The sequence below is a fragment of the Lutjanus erythropterus genome, chromosome 12 (assembly GCF_056507025.1).
Source record: "Lutjanus erythropterus isolate fLutEry1 chromosome 12, fLutEry1.hap2, whole genome shotgun sequence".
Lineage (NCBI taxonomy): Eukaryota > Metazoa > Chordata > Actinopteri > Lutjaniformes > Lutjanidae > Lutjanus > Lutjanus erythropterus.
The window spans coordinates 9,144,979-9,163,038 of NC_139328.1; the positions used below are offsets into that span (position 1 = coordinate 9,144,979).

General features: G+C 39.1%; 2 protein-coding genes across 20 annotated transcripts in view; both read right to left on the reverse strand.

Annotated features, from left to right (window-relative positions):
• Positions 1 to 394: 394 nt before the first annotated feature.
• Positions 395 to 3,672, reverse strand: LOC146317592 (ras-related protein Rap-2b-like). The gene has a single exon (XM_084731765.1). The coding sequence runs from the start codon at positions 3,326 to 3,328 to the stop codon at positions 2,780 to 2,782; it is 549 nt and encodes a 182-aa protein (XP_084587891.1). The 5' UTR covers positions 3,329 to 3,672; the 3' UTR covers positions 395 to 2,779.
• A 2,920-nt stretch (positions 3,673 to 6,592) lies between these two features.
• mbnl1 (muscleblind-like splicing regulator 1) overlaps positions 6,593 to 18,060 on the reverse strand; it is a 69,149-nt gene continuing 57,681 nt past the window's right edge. For 6 of the 19 annotated variants that reach the window (XM_084731981.1, XM_084731978.1, XM_084731980.1 and 3 more), the window contains 7 exons: positions 17,469 to 17,522; positions 16,133 to 16,286; positions 14,344 to 14,379; positions 12,767 to 12,858; positions 12,303 to 12,347; positions 11,503 to 11,574; positions 6,593 to 10,131 (listed from right to left, as the gene is read on the reverse strand). In XM_084731981.1, the coding sequence (XP_084588107.1) occupies positions 11,518 to 11,574; positions 12,303 to 12,347; positions 12,767 to 12,858; positions 14,344 to 14,379; positions 16,133 to 16,286; positions 17,469 to 17,522 (438 nt within the window). In that variant the 3' untranslated portion in view covers positions 6,593 to 10,131; positions 11,503 to 11,517. The remainder of the gene's footprint in view (positions 10,132 to 11,502; positions 11,575 to 12,302; positions 12,348 to 12,766; positions 12,859 to 14,343; positions 14,380 to 16,132; positions 16,287 to 17,468; positions 17,523 to 18,060) is intronic. The other 13 variants (XM_084731984.1, XM_084731990.1, XM_084731986.1 and 10 more) reach the window with 8 other exon arrangements.

Genomic DNA, 18,060 nt, shown 5'->3' on the forward strand with positions numbered 1-18,060 from the left:
TGCTATGACTACCAGGCCCTTCATCATAGATCATAGACTCTGGAAGAGCAATAGCATCATTTGCAAATCAATAAAAATCATTTTACATCAATATTTGGGAGACAAATCATATATTAATATATAGAATAATGTATTGTATTGGGAAATACAGCCGTTCAGGGTGATTCAAGACCCAACCGCTTTACGTCAGGGTCCTGCACCACCCTGTCAGGGTTTATTTTGGAATAACGACTGCACATTATCCTCTACATATATATTAGTATTATCAATATCAAAAAATCAGTTGACTAATCGATTTATTGACTCCTTTTTTCTGTGCTAAAACGATCAAGTAGTCTTAAATCAAAACTTAGACACTTTATGTTATCAGCAGATTCAAGCACAGCACACAGCGTTACGTAAAATGTGTTTTGTATTACAAGTCTTTTAAACTGACAGGTGGATGGCAGAAGATTTGTCCAAAGGGAGAATTACAATTATGGTAAGTCAAAAAATGTCACATTTTTAGAAAAGAAAAAAAAAATCTAGATAATACAGACATGGCTTGCCATTCAGTGAACCAAAAACCTAGAAGTTTAAAGTTACTCTGTTGTTCTTGTCGGGACTAGTACCTCGAGAAACGGCCTGAATTTGACCCTGAAACAGCAGGTCTGTTACAAGCTTAGCTTCCTGACAGTAAAATAGGAAGAGGCTCCTCACACTTTGACACCAAATGAAACTACAGAATGTATACTGAAAACTGCTAAAAAGTTCTGATTGCCATCAAAACGCACTGCAGAGGAAGTAGGGCTCATCAGTTGGCACAGTCACAGGAGTTTTTCTTAGGAAGGCACTTGACATGGGGTCGTGGCGTTCCCCATGCAGCGACAGCAATGCACTAAGGTCCTTGTTTGTGCACACTGAGGAGGGACACCGTCGGCTAAGTGCAAGTTCCATGATAAATCCACTTTCACCAGACTGGAGAGGAGGAAAAGAAACAAAAATATGTAGGCGTAACACAACTCCACCACAGTCCACAGCTTCAAATACAGTATCATAGTGGGTGGGTCTTTGCCTCTTGGATCGCACTTGACCTTTAGGGGACATCAATTGTGGATTTGAGTTACCTGTGCAAGGCTTGAGTGGTGATTGATACGTTTAAGAGCGATTTTAAGCACTTTCAGGTCTCCTAAAAGTCACCAACTCCAGCTCTGCCTGGGATTTGGCATAATTACTCACACCCCTCGAACCACCAACATATACATGTAGACGCTGCATTGGCTATTGATTTGTGTGTCAATGTCGCCGCCATATTGGACTGGGCAAGACTGGCCTGTGAACAAACGCAAGAACATGGGGGGAGCAGCATTTTTTCTGGATAAAAAGCAGTAAAACTTTTACATGTCTCAACTAATTTTACGTTGTTTTTTATATTCAAGGGTTCATGATCTTTGAGGAGTACTTTGGAAAAGATAAACTTTTTGACTTTTTGTGGGGGCACTAGTAACCGTAGGGATACTTTGGAGGCGTATGTTAAAAAAAGCATTTATGCATAATTCCTAAAATAGTTATACTATAAAGTTCAACAAAAAATGTAAATGTAAGTTTGATTAAACCACATTTTACATCCCTGTTTTCATTAAATCTTGTAACAGCCACAAACTGTGAGCTGCTGTGAAACCTCAAAGAAGAAGAAGGAAAGTTCACTACAGTGAAAGTCAAGAAAAAGCATTTGTGGTTAAATGTACCAGCAATGCAGTGAAAACACGGCGAAAGAAGTGAAAAAGAAAGCGAAAATAGAGCCAACAAAATACCATCAGAAGGACGAATACATTTTAATTGGATTGACCTCAGTGAGCTGACACTGATGGCACTACGCTTTTTTTTTTTCTACAGAAAATGTTTTGTGCTTGGTTGAAGAGATTTGAAAATCATTGAAAAAAAGTTCCATGTAGATCAGAAACCCTTGAATATAACATAAAAAACAGCAGCTCCCCTGTCTGCATGTAGTTTTTCACAGTCCAGTCTTGCCCTGTCCACTATGGCGGCAACGTTGATGTACCGCAGCAAGGCTGCAATTAACCATTACTTTCATTATCGATTAATCTGTCAGTTATTTTCTCAATTAATTGATTTGTTGTTTAGTGCCAGGAAAGGGTGAAAAATCAGTGTTTCTCAAAGCCCAAGATGACATCCACAAATGTCCTGTTTTGTCCATAACCCAATGATATTCAATTTACAGACATATTTTTCTATCAAAATAGTTGCCGATTAATTTAACACTTGACAACCAATCAACTAACTTTTGCAGCTTTAGGCCTAATTTAGGCCTAACCTCAGTGTTTAATGCAGCGTCTACACATATAAATATGTCTATGTATACATATCTATGACCAACACTGCTGTCCAAGACAGATGGACCCAGCCCAGAAGATGCAACGGTACAACTCAACAAATAAAACCACGTAAAAAAAAACAAAAAACTGAAATAACCAGAAAACAGGTGTCTCTTAGGTTTCACAATAAGACATTCCCATTGAGGCACATTTCCAGAGAAGTGTCATATACAAAGCTATAAAAAAATCCCAAAACATTCAAGTACTTTGTCATGTAAACACTTTTCCAGACTATAATACATAATCGATTGTTGTCGTCGTCGATTTTTGTTTGTGTGCAACAATAAGACAACAGTGTGAGCAGAGAGAATAGTCGCAAAAAAAGCCTGCAGGACAAGTTAGAAGCTCAAATTCAGCCCAGATGGACTCTTTTCTCTGCGTTTTTTTTTTTTTTTTTTTTTTTTTTAGAGCAGGACACATGAACAACACTGGTCTCCACCACTGGGAACAGTTGAATAGTTCATCTGTCTGACTATCTCTGCAAACAGTTCGTCGACTGATCCTTTATTTTTGGCTGAAGTTTCCATAAACGGGCAGTTCCAGTCCTGGGCCAGCGCCTTGCCTTCCCCAGAGGACACCTCTCTCTCGCCCTCCAGGTCCACCTTGTTTCCCACCAGGATCATGGGCACCCTCTCGTACCTCTTCACCCGGATGATCTGGTCTCTCATGGGCTTGATGTCCTGGAAGCTCTGTTGGTTCACCAGGCTGTAGACCAAGATAAATCCCTGGCCGTTCTTGATGTAGAGATCTCGCATGGAGGCGAACTGCTCGGTGCCCGCCGTGTCCAGGATCTCCAAGACCGACGGAGAGGAGTCCACCTCGATCTCCTTCCGGTAGAAATCCTCTATCGTGGGGTCGTACTTCTCGATGAAGGAACCCGTCACGAACTGGACCGTCAGGGCGGATTTGCCGACTCCGCCCGACCCCAAAACAACCACTTTGTACTCCCTCATGGTTCGGGGAGGAGGGGGGCGCAAAAAAAAAAGGCAGACACCTCCTTTTTTTCCGCGACGAAGCCTTCTGTCTCTCCCACCCGCTGACCAGCCCCGATGTTTTCAACCCCGAGCAGGCTGGGAAGGCTGTCCTCTCGCTCGGATCGGACTCAAATCCCTCCTCGCCTGCAGTGCGACGGCCGCCGGGCACAGATCCGAGGAGAATGACCGCTCCTGGACATCAGCGCGCTGGATTAAAGCGCATTTTTTTAATCGCGCTGTATTGTGCAACAACGGTGCTGGGAAGCGTGATCGTGTCTGTGCTGCTCTTGCATGGCGTTTCCTGCCCACATCCTCAGCGCGTCAACAGCAGCCGAGGAGGCTCAGTTCCGTTTTCTTAAAGGAGCCGCAGTCTCGCACACACACATACACACACATGCACAGCAGTCAGATGACCAGACACACATACTCACTCACACACACACACACACACACACACACACAGACTGCAGCCGTATGCATGTCTGACTGACTGACCTCTGCCCTCATCACGGTCACTGCCCTGAAACAACAGGCTCCACTGTCCCTGTAATTATGATTACACATGCGCATGTATGTTAATGAGGTCATTCATTAACTCATTATTCAATTTGCATACTTCCCTTCACGGTCCAGTGGTGCAGGAGGAAGTCACATTCTGTACCTGTTAGTATAAGTTTTGTACTTTTCATACATTTTTATTTCCCACATTTCGCTTTTTCAGTTTTCATTGTTGCAGTAGGGGAGACTGGGCATGGTTTCAACACTTCACTCAGTTGCTCCGAGACAACTTGGAGCACACCAGCCAGGTCTTTATGTGTTAAACGTAACTTACATTTGACCATTTAAAGCTGATTACACGTCATATCGATCACAATATTTATTTGAAAGGAAGAAATCAGATTTTACACCGGACCTCAACCCTGGGGATGCAACATAATCGGGATGGTTGCAACACATGAAAAAATCATTAAATCTCACTGATTAACTTTTGCTTTTTGTCTTAAAAAGCATAGTAATCTGAAACTTGTGCAGTTTCATTAAATTCCTGGACTTGGGTGGGATTGATTATATTATTTGATCCCATAGACACTCAACAATGGAGCCTAGATAGTCTAATGTTGCTGTTTGACATAATTTCAGACTTCACCAAATACATAAAAAGCATATGTTCAAATTCATCTATTAGTTTCTGACTCTGAGAAAGTGAGAAAAAACTGTAAAATTACCCAGTACTTCATGTTTTAACTATAATCTGTAAAATATTTAAAAAATATTTTGAATTTTTTTTAAACTTGCATTTACTGAGACTCCCCTGAAAGTGTTTGGGGTTGTTTATACCTTAGAACATTGGTTTCCAACCTGGGGTCCAGGCCGCCTTTAGGGGGTGCTAGAAATCACAGGGGGTCCCCAAGACTTTTTCTGCTCTGAGGTTCTCAAAATCAGATTTGCACATGTCAACTAAAATAAATATTCAAGGGTTCGTACACCTTTAAAAAAAAAACAAATTCAAGCACTTTTCAAGGATCTTCAAGGTGCAAGCTTGAAAGCTTTTCCAGCACCTTAAAGTTGTGGTATGTGACATATTTATACACAAAGGAAAATAGGTTGGGAACCACTGCCTTAGAACACAGGCCTGCCTTGAGCCAATGTGCAGATTTCACAGATGCTGTTCAGTCTCTCTGTGTTTCAGTGTGAAACAGGAAGAATGCAACAGTTTGCAAAGCAACAAACTTTTATTAAACATACATTTACTCTGCAAGATTGCATCTGTTGTGAAAACTGATTTTTTGTCACACCCCAGTGTGTGAGCTATTTTTATACAACTCTTTTTACCTCACACTGAGTGTTGTATTTGAAAATACTGTTGTGTGGTCTGTTTTGATATGGGAATGGTTGCAGCATGTTGCAATGGGCCATCCTGCAAAAGTAATTTTTGAGTACTTTTACTTTTGTTTAAAGTACATTTTGCTGCTAATACTTCTGTGCTTTTGTTACTTTTAAAACATTTGTAATGCATGACTTTTTTCATTGCATGAGTATTTTCTGTGGTATTGCTACTTTAACTTACTTCTTCCACCACTGTCCATTAAAAGTCTAGGTCCTCATATACAGTACAGTCTACAGTTCTGAGTTCATATGAGCTTCATCTAACTTTTCTTTTTTTTTAATCATCCATTCTGACCCAGACGAAAATTGCCCCGATGAGCACAATCAATTCAACCCTGCACATCTGTCACACATCAGTCTCTGTGGAGCTGCTCCAGTCTTGCTGACACCGTAACCCTCAAGGTGACAATAACTGTTCATGAGGTTGAAGTTCGGAAACAATATTGAATACACTGTAAAAAATATACAGGAGTTTTGAAGAGTCAACCAATATTTTTTCATGAACTCAATGCAAATATCCAAGTTTTATATATTCAGATTTTGAGAACACTTAAGGACTTATGAACATGAATTCTTCTAACTTGAAGTCTTTTGACTTGAAATGATGAGTTGAATTAACTTGACCAAGTTTTTAAAGAAACATGAACAGCATAATGAACATATTTTCTCAACTACAACTAAATCAAAGCTAAAACGAGTTTTTAACTCTTTATGAAACAGTTTCAATTAAATTCTGAAGCCTCTACCCGACCTATATAAGCAAATGAGACCTTCCATGAGAAGATTGTCTGTTTCCATGTAGTTTTTCTTAATGTCTGCCACTGCCGTGTCGGATTCTCTTTGAAATCAGATGAAACAAATTACACCATGTAGACCCACATAACCTATGTTTACATTTTTCCTGGCAAATTACATTCGCCACTTCAAAAGAAAGCAGGAAGAGATTTTTATTTTGCTAATTTTATTTTATATTTTGTGTTTAACGACAATAGAAACATTTCCATTTTTGCCCACGGGGGTTTCAAACATCAAAACAATATGAAAGTCCCTTGTAGTAACTTTAAGATTAAGTTTATTGCAAAATTACCTCAACTTGTCATTTGTAAATTCAGTCAACTTAAATTTTTAAGGCAGCTTGGACACTAACTTAAAAAAAAAAAAAAGAAAATTGGGTCAAAACATAATACATGCTTGCATGTTGACCTGCAACATGTAACAGAGCAGGCAACAGGGCATCAGTGTGAATATAAATTTAATTCCTGTGAACATCTTAACTTTAAAACACTCACTGGAACGTCCTAACTCGACACACACACACACACATCCAGCACACACGAGGCAGTGACCACAGAAGTGTTGCATGAGCAAATCAAATATTGTTTTATTCAGATTTTTTTCATCCATACAGCAAGAGTCAATTATGGCAACAATAAAATGTGCATAAACAAATCTGAAGACAGAATAGTACATTATTGTGTGGCAACTGTTAGCAAATACGTAATCGGTGGTTGCACTTACAAGTAAAAAGCAGTCAAAGCGTACATGTGCCCTCAGCAGGGAAGAGAAACCTTGGTTGCAGCCCGGAGACTGAACATGTGGTTTGGAGAAAAATGGTGCTTTGGTTCTGTAGCGACTATACAGCAGCCTCGAGTCACAAACAAGTTGACCGGCGACTGTTACATTCATTTCAAAGACTATAATTTGCCAAATACGCATTTGGTGTGGTGAGCCTTCGCCTGCTGAGTGCACAGCTATGATAGCAGGAACAACTTCCCGTGAGTCAGTGTCGACTGTCGTTATATGGCTATGAGAAAGTATCTGGGGTGGATGAGTGCTAATATTTTATCATTCTTTTAAATAACATGTTTGCTCGGAAAATATTTTATCACACAAGAGTAAGATGACTTGTTTCTGAAGTATTATTTCTCCCCACTGTGGATGTTATCTACTGTATGTATAATTTGAAACAAACAAACATATTATTGTGTATTCTGTAATCTGAATGTGTTATCTTTCTTTACATAAACTACGCAGTTTCTTTTGTTTACATGTTTGTACTTTTACATGCAGTCAAATCAAACTATAATAGAATACAAATTTTGATAGGTTTATGTGTCAACTGTACCATGGGAGCAGCAATACTGCATGACCGAGTCCAACAAATGATACATGGACATTATTGGATGTGTCATCCTACAGGAGGGGTGGAGTTAGCATGACATGGGGATATTTCGTCCCCTACAACATTCCCTGGCAATACTAGCCACTGATAAAATAAGACAAAAAGCGCATAGCTTTCTCTGAATGCATTGGCCAAGAAACTAGTGCCCTTCTTTGCAAGCAATTTTTTTTAGCTGGTCTTCTAATTTAAGAATTTAAATTAATCTAGCAAAATTCCTTATAATTATAGATCTTTTTTTATTCAAAATAATATCTCAATATGATACACATTTTTTCTCTGTTCATTTGACTATATACAGAAGTGCAAAAAGTCAACCTTCGTCCCTTAGGTTAGAACTCATCATCTGCAGCATTTACGACTTCACCGGAGCGGAGAAGTCTTTGCTTTCTCCTAATCTCACTATCCTCCAAAACATCCAAACACCCGTCAATCTCACTGCTCGTTTTGGCCTGACATTCAGGGCAAACTTAAGAAATATTCAAACAAAAGTACATATCTTTTTGAAATGGATACAGTAGAAAATAATTTTTACTCTAAAACATGGATCTATATTTCAATACAATATATTTTCAACATGATCTTGACATGTTATACAAGGAAAATTTAAAGTTGGTTAAAACATTAGTTCTTTTTTGTCTACTCAGAGATGCTGCAGTGGCAGCGAATTAATTGATCTCATTCCTTGTATCAAAAAAGTCTTTCATCAACAAAATTAACTGATAATGTAACATCAACTGAAAAAAAAAAGACATCCAGCTATATGAATGAAGTGAATATTTAAAACTGACTCAACACATTATCATTTATATGGTTTGAAAAAGTTATGAATGTCATACTACCTCAAAATCTACAACGGCTATATTCAATGTTGTCAAGTAATATATAGTAAGGCAAAAAAAGAAAAATCTACAACTACATACCTCAAATAGATTCAAATCCTTAAGTAGTACATAACACATAAGTTCAATGAAATTTAAGAGAGTAATTGTTACTTTTACATAGAGAGAAAGAACAAAAACAAAAGATCATAAGCGGCATGTGAGAGAACTATAAAACATCATTGGTGTTCTTTACCTGCATGGTGATTGAAAGTACATTTGATTGGGCTGAGACCCATTAATTGTAATCTAAGGCTTTGTTAGGTACATTACAATCGGTAAAGACACACTACACACGTCTGTGAAAACAGAAAAGGGAAGTGACTGACGAATGAAAGATGATAAACATGTTTCCTTAATTGTTTAAGCCTCTGGAGAGATGCTTCTGTAACCCTTTGTGGATGTGATTGAGAGAAAAAACTGTGCTTTGGTTTCTGTAGTCTGATCTACACGTGAGTGAAAACCTTCATGTTTTGCTTGGAAATACAAACGTGTGTTGTATTTCCTCAAAAGTGAAAGTTCACTTGAAGATGAGTTGTGAAATTAAAACAAGGGTGACCAGACAAACAATCATTCAAGTGCACATGTGGTTTTAAATGACCTAATAGACCTTCGGGGTCTGTTGTTTCTTTAAAATTCCCATCAACACATGGCTCAACAGTGCTTCTTGGAGACACAGTTTTAGAGTCGCTCCTCTTTAAAAGAGGGGGAACAAGGTAACACAATGTCGATTGAAGCTACACCCTCTACTTCACCAGGCTTTAGAGTCAAGGGACTTGAGCAACAACGTAATCCCAACAAACAAAAACACAACGCTAGTCTATGAAAAGAGGTATGACAAACTTTAGAAAAACCCTCCATTTTTGATTTTAGAAGAACAAAAACATCAAAATTAACAAAAAAAAAATTGGCGAGAATCCCACTTCTAAAACTGATTAATTAGACAAATGAAAAAAAAAAGTTAAAAAAAAAACCCACTCACAATGGAGATTCTGAAAACAAAACAATACAAAAAAAGAGCCATACAAAACTTTCACCTTCGGTAAACAAATAACACTGCTGAGATAACACTCTGGTTTTAGCTGTATGGCCTTGATGGCACATGACAAGGTGAGAAAAAGCTAGCCTGGCTGTGCTTTCAAGGTACACAGGTATGTTGGTTTACCCAGAACATTCATATGTCCAAGACCCTCATTTCAACATCTAGTTTCACTAGTAGCCGTAAAAACACAATACTGTACATGCCTAATTCTTTTGGCGAATAAAATTCCTGTTAAAATCATTGTGCCTTTCAGATTTCAATTCAAATTCAAGGTGCATGTTTGCATTTCACTTGTAAACTATGAAATATGGCTATCAATTAAAAATAAAAAATAATAAAGCAGAACAAATAAAAAAGGAAAGAAAGATCTTGGTCTACTAACGTACCAGCACTGGATGTTGCTCGTTGATGCAACCACGCTCTTGACCTTCTGTGCGTGCAGTAATGATAATAATTAGAATAAATTGAGTGCTATGATTTAGTCAGACACAGAGGTGTAATGTGAACGTTCCCCCGCAGAGGGGAGACACACACTGACCCCGGCACCAAGATATCCCTCTTCTCTCGGCTGGACGTTGAACTTGACGACAAATTCTTCTTGACGTTGATATGTGGGAAGATGGCACAGATCATGTGTTGCACCCTTGATGTTTAGTCGTGTGATGAGACCATCGTCGTGGACCGGCTGAGAGATGGCAGACCCTCCTCGTCCCATTGCTTGACATTCTGAAGGTTATGTACATAAAGGCTGAACTCTTTTGGCTTGGACGGTGCCAGCACACATTCATTTGATCTGTAAGACACGACAGATTTCAGTTGAAAAAGGCTGCCTTAAGAGTCTTTAAAGGGATACTTTGGATCTTTTGAAGTGGGGCTGCATAAGGTACTTTTTCATCATCAGTGTATTACCTGCAGTAGATGGCGGTCAGTACGTATCAATTTAATTCAGTATATTTTCACCCCTTTACCTTGGTGTTAAACAACCTTTTCTGATGGGAAAAGTATATTCTACAAGCCAAATATCATTCTCACTAAAGCCACCAGACTCCTTTGTCAAAAACTTTAATTTTAACTTGCAGATCACAGGAGTTGCTGGTCTCCTGCTGCCTTGATCAGTTTGTTTGTTTTGTTGTGTGACTTCTATGTTTTGAAGGGCTATTTCAAATTTATCAAAGTCACACAAACAATCTAACCAATCAATACGGCGGTAGACCAGAAACTCCAGAGTCCTGCGAGGTAAAATTAAGTGATATTTGGTGTACATGTGGGTGGTTTCACAGAAAAAGCTAAGTCTGTCTGACAGGAAGTTAAAATGGTGGAAAATATTCTAAATATAGCACTGTAAAAAAAATGTTGAGAAAACATGGTTTCAAGGCAACTGCCTTCTCTAGACTTTTGAGTTTTGAATCAAACTCGAAACTCTCAAGTTTTGAAATAAACCAAAATTTTTACCAACCTATAGTGTTCTTCTTCTTCTTTTTTTTAAAGATAATTTCCTTTTTCTTTCTTAAATAAACTTGAATCTTTGTGTTTTAGTAACCCCCCCCCAAAAAAAAAATGTATTTATTTGTTTATTTGTGTGCTTGAAAATTAAATGGGTGCAACTGAAAATAATAAATTACCAACTATTATTCCCTTTCACTTCAGTGAGTATACCCAACAATTTTTGAAATACTTCTTGGGGGTTTCTAAAACTTAAAGATTAAAGTTTATCTAAAGAAGAACAGTAAGTTGGTAAACTTTTTCAAAGAGTTTGAATTTTCTGCGATTTGAACTCAAAAATCTATTGAAATAAGTTGCCTTGAAATTTTGAGTTTTCACAACTTTTTAGTTTTTACACTGATGTTGTTTTTTTTTTGCTGACCTTTTTTTAAGTGGCTAAAATACCTTCTGCTGCTGACTCTGTCTACACCAGTGTATCGCTTAGCTTCCTAAAATAGTACTCCTGCTGCTTCTCCGAACTGGGGGCGTACCTCATACAACTCCACTTAGAAAAATTCAAACTATCCCTTTAAGTTTTGCTACTGAAAGAGGTAGAAAGTAAATTTACAAGTTGTTCTCTATGTGCACACAAAACCAAGTAAACCAGAGCTAAAATGCTACAACACAAAGTAAACAAACTGTTATGAATAGAGCGAATGTGAGGAGTTAAATAGGAACTCACTGTTCTTGAGAGGAACTACATTTGAGTCAAGTACTTGTGACTACTCAGATGATCTGCAGATATTATTGGAATCTGGGGGGTAGAAAACAGACAGAGATCAAATGAAGCATCCCAAACCAAAAACACTCAAAGCGGACGCTGGACTCAGATCAACACATTTTTAACCACATCCTCTCACATTAAGATGAGTTCTTTACTGGAAAAAGGACGAAGATGACAATGATGATAGATAAAAGCAATTTGTCTAGTGTCAGGAATTCATTCAGACGTGATGTGTCAATAACAATGAACAGACACTTCTGGAAAGCAGCAGGGAGGGGGAGAGGAGGATTGAAGGGAAGGAGGAGATGAGGGGGCAAAGGGAAACTGTCAGTGAGGTGGCTCCCCCATGCAAATCTAAGTCCTCCATGTTGTTGACCTGCACACATTGATAAAATGCAGAAAACTGGTCCTGAATTAAGACTAGTAACATGATGAGTCATCCTAAGTCTTTTCACTGGTGTCATGAGATTGTGCAATGTAGCTAACTGCTTACAAAATGCCGTCAACAGAACTGAAATCAAAACGTTGCAAGTTTTCTTACACACTGGTTTTAGAACGTTTCTGACATTAATAATGAGTATGTCTTTTAAACAAGAGGAACATGGTAAAGCTTTGCTTTATGTGCTTGAAGCAGCAGCAAAAATAAAAAAAAAGAAAAAAGAAAAAAAGCAAAGCACCAAAGGGCACAGATAGCGACTGTTGCACAAGCTTGTGCGAATTGCTCTAAAAACTGTGGAAAAAAACTACCTCATACATACCAATTGCATGTATTCGTTGGTAGTCAACTTTGATAAGGAAGAGTCCTCAAAATGGGAAAGGACAAAAATCGAGGTTACAAACATTATATGCAGTACAGTATGTTTATTTTCAGAAAGACAGATAGATAATCTAAGATATATATATGCGTATTGTGGTTAAAGTTTTAAATAAATGGAAGTAAATGTGTTAAAACTTGTTACAGTATGATATATGTACACATGTTGGACTCTAGTGTAGGCCAACAAGAGGGAGTACCGCCTGTTACCCAACCCACCCCTCGCTGTAAGACACAAGCATCCCCAGATCGTCCAGGTGCAGATAGATAGATAGATAGATAGAGAGAGAGATAGAGAGAGAGATAGAGAGATAGAGATAGATAGATAGATAGATAGATAGATAGATAGATAGATAGATAGATAGATAGATAGATAGATAGATAGACTGAGGCGGTGGAGGTGCAAACCTGATTGGTGGAGGCAGTTGCGAAGGGAACGCTTGTGGCAGATGTGGTGGCTGCAGACACAGTGGCTGGAGTACCACCGTGCATCATGGGAACTTTTTTGGAGGGAAAATCATGTAAGCAAAAATACTCAGAGGAGCAGTGTAGCCACATACACACCAGGCAAACGAGGGGAGGAGAAGGAGAGAGAGGGAGTCAGAGAGGGATTCGATTTAACTGGTTCCCTTTCTTCCCTCTGCACACACTGATAACAGGTCTCATGATACGAGAACTGGATGTGACACAAACTGCACTAACTTTACCAGCAGCAGCAGAGACTTACTTCCACATTTCTGTGTATTATTAGTAATAAAATGATCAACATTGTACTTTGCTGGTAAACACCATATGAGAGCTAACTTTAAAAAAGCTCTACAAAAAATAACATAAATAAAAATGCCGTCACATGAGTTTTAAGAACAAGAGCTATTAAAGGGACCATTCAATCGAAAATCAAAAATACATATTTTTCCTCTGGCATCTAGTGCTACTTATCGGTCCAATATGTTGTGGTGTGATTGGCCAAGTTTTGGAGATATGTAAGCCTTCTCTCAAATATAACAGAACTAAATGGCACTTGACTAGTTCTTTTGAACACCCACCAACTGCCTCTACTCATGGATGAGAGGTTACATGAGCCTCTCATACATGAGTAGACGCATGCTTCTTTCTCTGCAAGGTCTCATAGTGAAGTAAAGCTAAAATAAAAACTCAAACTAGGTGTGAAAAAATGTTTTAGTCACTTGAAAAAAACTGAAATGATACTGTGATACTACTTACAAAACTAACTAAAATATAATAAAGGTACACAGGAAAAGTTTTTAGTTTTAGTCTTTGTCAGTTTCTGGAAATATAAATTGCTGTTGAGTCCTTTCAATGCATTTTTTAGGCTCTTTGAGCACCACAGGCCGAGCGCCATATAGTTCTATTATATTGGAGAGAAGGCAAACATCTCTACAGCTAATATCTCAAAAACTCTGCAATTCACACCAAAACAGTGTTGATGGTTAAACAGCGCCACATGTTGGAAAAAAAAAAAAAAATTTGGTTTTGGGGTGAACTGTCCCTTTAAGGCAGAGGAGATAAGGGGGAAGGTTATAATTGAACTCCCTCAGTTTTTAATGTTTTTAAAAGGGTTTTAAACAGGTGTCAGGTTAGACCAGCCAAAAGCCAAGTTTAGAACAAGCAATGAGAATGAGAGCAGTCAGGCAATATACAGTAGATGTACACAGAGAAATTAACAAAATTAAGGTCAGTTGAATTGATATTATTAACAATAACAGCTGTCATACAGGTAATAAACAACATTTAAATATCACAATATGTTTTTCCTTATGTGGACTCTTGCTTATATGCTTCAAATCACAAAATGTATCTTCACGCAACCAAAACAGTGACTCTCAGGTCACCAAAATCTCTTAAAGAATCAGTCACAATAAATGCAACGCAGTAAAATTTTTCACCGCATGGTTGGATTTTGGTGACGTGCGAGTCACAGACATGAGGTTACAGATAACTGGAGAAGGAAAGCTGGAACCTACCAACGCTGGCTGCAGGTGTCATGCACAATATTGAGCCTGCCCATCATGCAGTGCAACAGGAAGTGGATTGGATAGGGAAGAGAAATCAAAACAGCCCATCACAAGGTTCGTTAGAGTGAGGGGAGAGATAAGGTAGGAAAAAAAGGTTAATATCTCTTGGACACAGTCATCAGTGATTGGAATAGGCGAAGTGGTGAACTCATCATTATGAGGAAAAATCTGTTAATCAAATGCGAGTGTGAATCTAAACTTTTGTCTGAAGTGCAATGCATATGAATGTGTAATACAACAAGAGCGATAGTGCGGTTATGATTGTAATTATCAAGTATTAAACATTATATACACACTCTAGACAGAAGTGAGGAGAACAGCTGATAGTGAACAGAAGCCAGACTCTGCAGCCTGCTGTTTGCTGCCAAACTGAGGCGTAAGACACCATTAACCAACCCATCCAGCCCCGTCCATCCCAGCCCGAGCCAAAGCCCCAGCAATGGTATGTCATCAAAATATGATCGATCACACCATGGACACTTTGATCTAACAAACTAGTAAACAAGTTCTGTCTCTTACAAACATCCATGCTGGTAGCTACGTGGAGTTATTATTAAGGCAATTAGTAGGCAGGAAGATATTCTAAATCATCCTTAAAGAGATAGTTTAGATGTTTGAAATGGGGTTGGGTGAGGTACTTGAACGTAGTCAGTGTATTATCTACAGTAGATGGCGGTCAGCGTGCCGCCAACTTGGAGAAGCAGAGAGCTGTATCAGCATCAGCAACAAAACGTGTTTTAGCCACAAAAAAAAGCCAATCCCAAAAAATATATATATCATTTTAAGTTTATGCTATATTTGGAAAATTTGAAAAATCACTTTACCTTGCTGGTAGACAGTCTTTCCAAACAGGAAACTGCCATTATATAAACCAAATATTGGTGTCTCCAAAGTTTTCTCCTTTGGCAAAAACACTAATAGATTGCGGGCACTGCTCACCTACCGCCGCCTCGATCCATTAGTTTGCTTGTGTTATTATGTGACTTGGATGTTTTTAAGGGTTACCTTGGATTTTCCAGAGTGACACTATAACACAAACTAACTAACAGGCAGCGGTCGACGAGCTTTGATTGTTTTCAGTTTGGGAAATTTCAGGTTAAATTGCTATTGTTGCCAAAGGAATCTGGTGGCTTTGGAAAGAGATATGTTTGGCTTAATATAACAGCAGTTTTCCCTTGGAAGAAGGTGTCTGACAGCATGGCAAAGCTGTGTAAAAATTCGCAATCTAGCATACAATTAAACTGATATTGATTCTTTTTAGGTGGGCCTTGTTTAGATGGCTAAAATACAGTACGTCTTGCTCCAGATCCTGTCTGCAGCAGTTCAGTGCCTAGCGTCCTCCACCGTCTTTATCTACTGTAGGTAAAACACTGACTCTAGCAGCTCTTACAACCCCAGCTGAAAAACCAAACTATCTCTTTAACACCTAGTGGCCATGCAGTGCCATACAAAGCATAATGCACAAATTTGTTGAAGCATTCTTAGCTTTTTTTTCACCTTGAGATACAAATGTTTGACCCTCACTGGACTAAAATTAATCAATAAGAGCTTTAGAGTTCAAACATCTTTCTATGTTTCCTATAACTGACAAAAGTTGAATAATTAGTCCACAACCAAACTGCTCTGTATTGCAATCTACCACTTTGCCCAACCCCAGCCAAGCAGGAGCCAGGTTAGACTGATCCAGGCCTCCTCTGGGTGGTCAGAGCAGTAGTGGTGGTTGCTTTGGGAGCCATACCTGATGGGAGGAAAGCAGCCTGCTGCTGAAACTGCATGCTGGCCAGGGCCTGTTGGTACTGGAGCATGCCGGTGTTAAACATGGCAGAGGCCCCGTTGGCCTTCTCCAGGGCTGCCCGCTTGGGCAGGGGAGCCATGACACTAGGGGCGATGCCCTGCCCAGCCAGACGGAGGGAGATCAGTGAGGAAGAAAATAAAAAAAGATAGAAAGAGAGAAAGAGGTGCGTGGAAAAGAGAAAGAGAGGGTGTGTTGGAAAGAGGCAAAAAACGGGAAAGAAAACAAAACAGGTACATACGTTAGAGGACATCGTATAAACGGCATCACAACATCCTTGTGTGTACAACAACAATATCATCATATCATCAGTAGCAAGCAAGCAGCAGTCTGACACAATTACTACACAAGCAGGAGCATGGTGCCTACTGGAGCTACTGGCTAACAAGCATTCAAATATATTCATTGTTTTATCAGGAAGCTTACTTGGATCATTAACTTTGTAGTCCTAGGGCTGACTAAATGCAACATAAGCAAGCATTAACTATTAAAACAATAAGGCTGCTAACAAGGTGGAACAGGTAGGAAGCACAGAGAAAGGGAGGCTGCACTGCTAGCTCCATGATAAACTGTGTAAAAGCCATGTTTAAGTGATGGTTCACTCTCAGACAAATGTCAAAAATGGTCTCAGGCCAAGGAATATGAGTCAGATAAGAAGTATTTTTCAGGTGTCAATATTTACACCATAAAACGCTCTGTGTACGCGGTTTTGTCTTGGCATGAACCCACCCTTGAGGTCTGAATATCTGTGGCAAGATCTGATGATGGAGTGAACTATCATTTGAACTGTAATCATCTGTTATGGTGGGATCATCACTCCTGTATGGTCTTAAAGACTGTTCCTCTTAGCCCCACCCTTATCCATCTGACATGCACTAGTAACACAGACATGCACACATTTGATTTGACAACACTGACCACTGACTTGGACGTAAGACTGAAGCCATGCCACCATTATAGAAGCTCTACTTCCCTAGCCCTCACTGACTTTTGTTAAATAGGCTACAGGCGATAAATTGATTGTGGCTCCTTATCACAAATTCCACATTAGAATTCGTGCATCAGGTGATTTCTACATGATGGGAGGTGTTTTGGTGTTGGATGCAACCTAAACTCAGAAAGCCACAATCATTTTATCACAGGCAATAATGACAGATCAACAGGAGGAAAAGACAGACATTGCACTGAGACAAAGACAACAAAAATAGCTAGGTATCTTTGGTTAAAACACTGCTCTACAACAAAGCCACATGCCAAGCTAAAAGGTGAAAGGTCATAGTACCAGGTCAAAGGTTGCGTCGAGGGGTCGCTTCAGTGATTTGACAGCCGACTGAGTCTTAATTAGCAGGCAGCGAGCACATGATGGCAATGGGCCAATGGGGTTCAAGCGCATTAACATAAACCAGCAAGCAGAGGTGCATCATGGGGGCAGCAGTGCAGTTTGGGTATAGGTGAGAAAAAACAAAAACAAATAAAAAAACAAATCATTGGAATGCAATATACAAGGGGATAACAGGACTAAGGCATGCACAGTGTGGACACTAGCTCTACTGCTCAACAGTTAAAATGATCATCAATAATCAATGATAACTACCAATCTACATTAGTTATTGTCACACAAAGATGGATGAATACAGCGATGAGAATATTATTCAGTCATTTCTTTTCAAGTGGGTCTCAGCAATAATTATACTGGACAGAAAATTATATGGAAGCAGAATTCACAGGTTTCTGTTTCACTGTGCACATCATAGTCAGTGACTATGTTTACATGCACAAAATATTGAGTTTCTTCACTTCATTCCGAAAAAGCCAATTTTCCTATTAGGCTGATCATGGAGCTGATACTCTGATTATGGAAAAGTGGAGCGGCT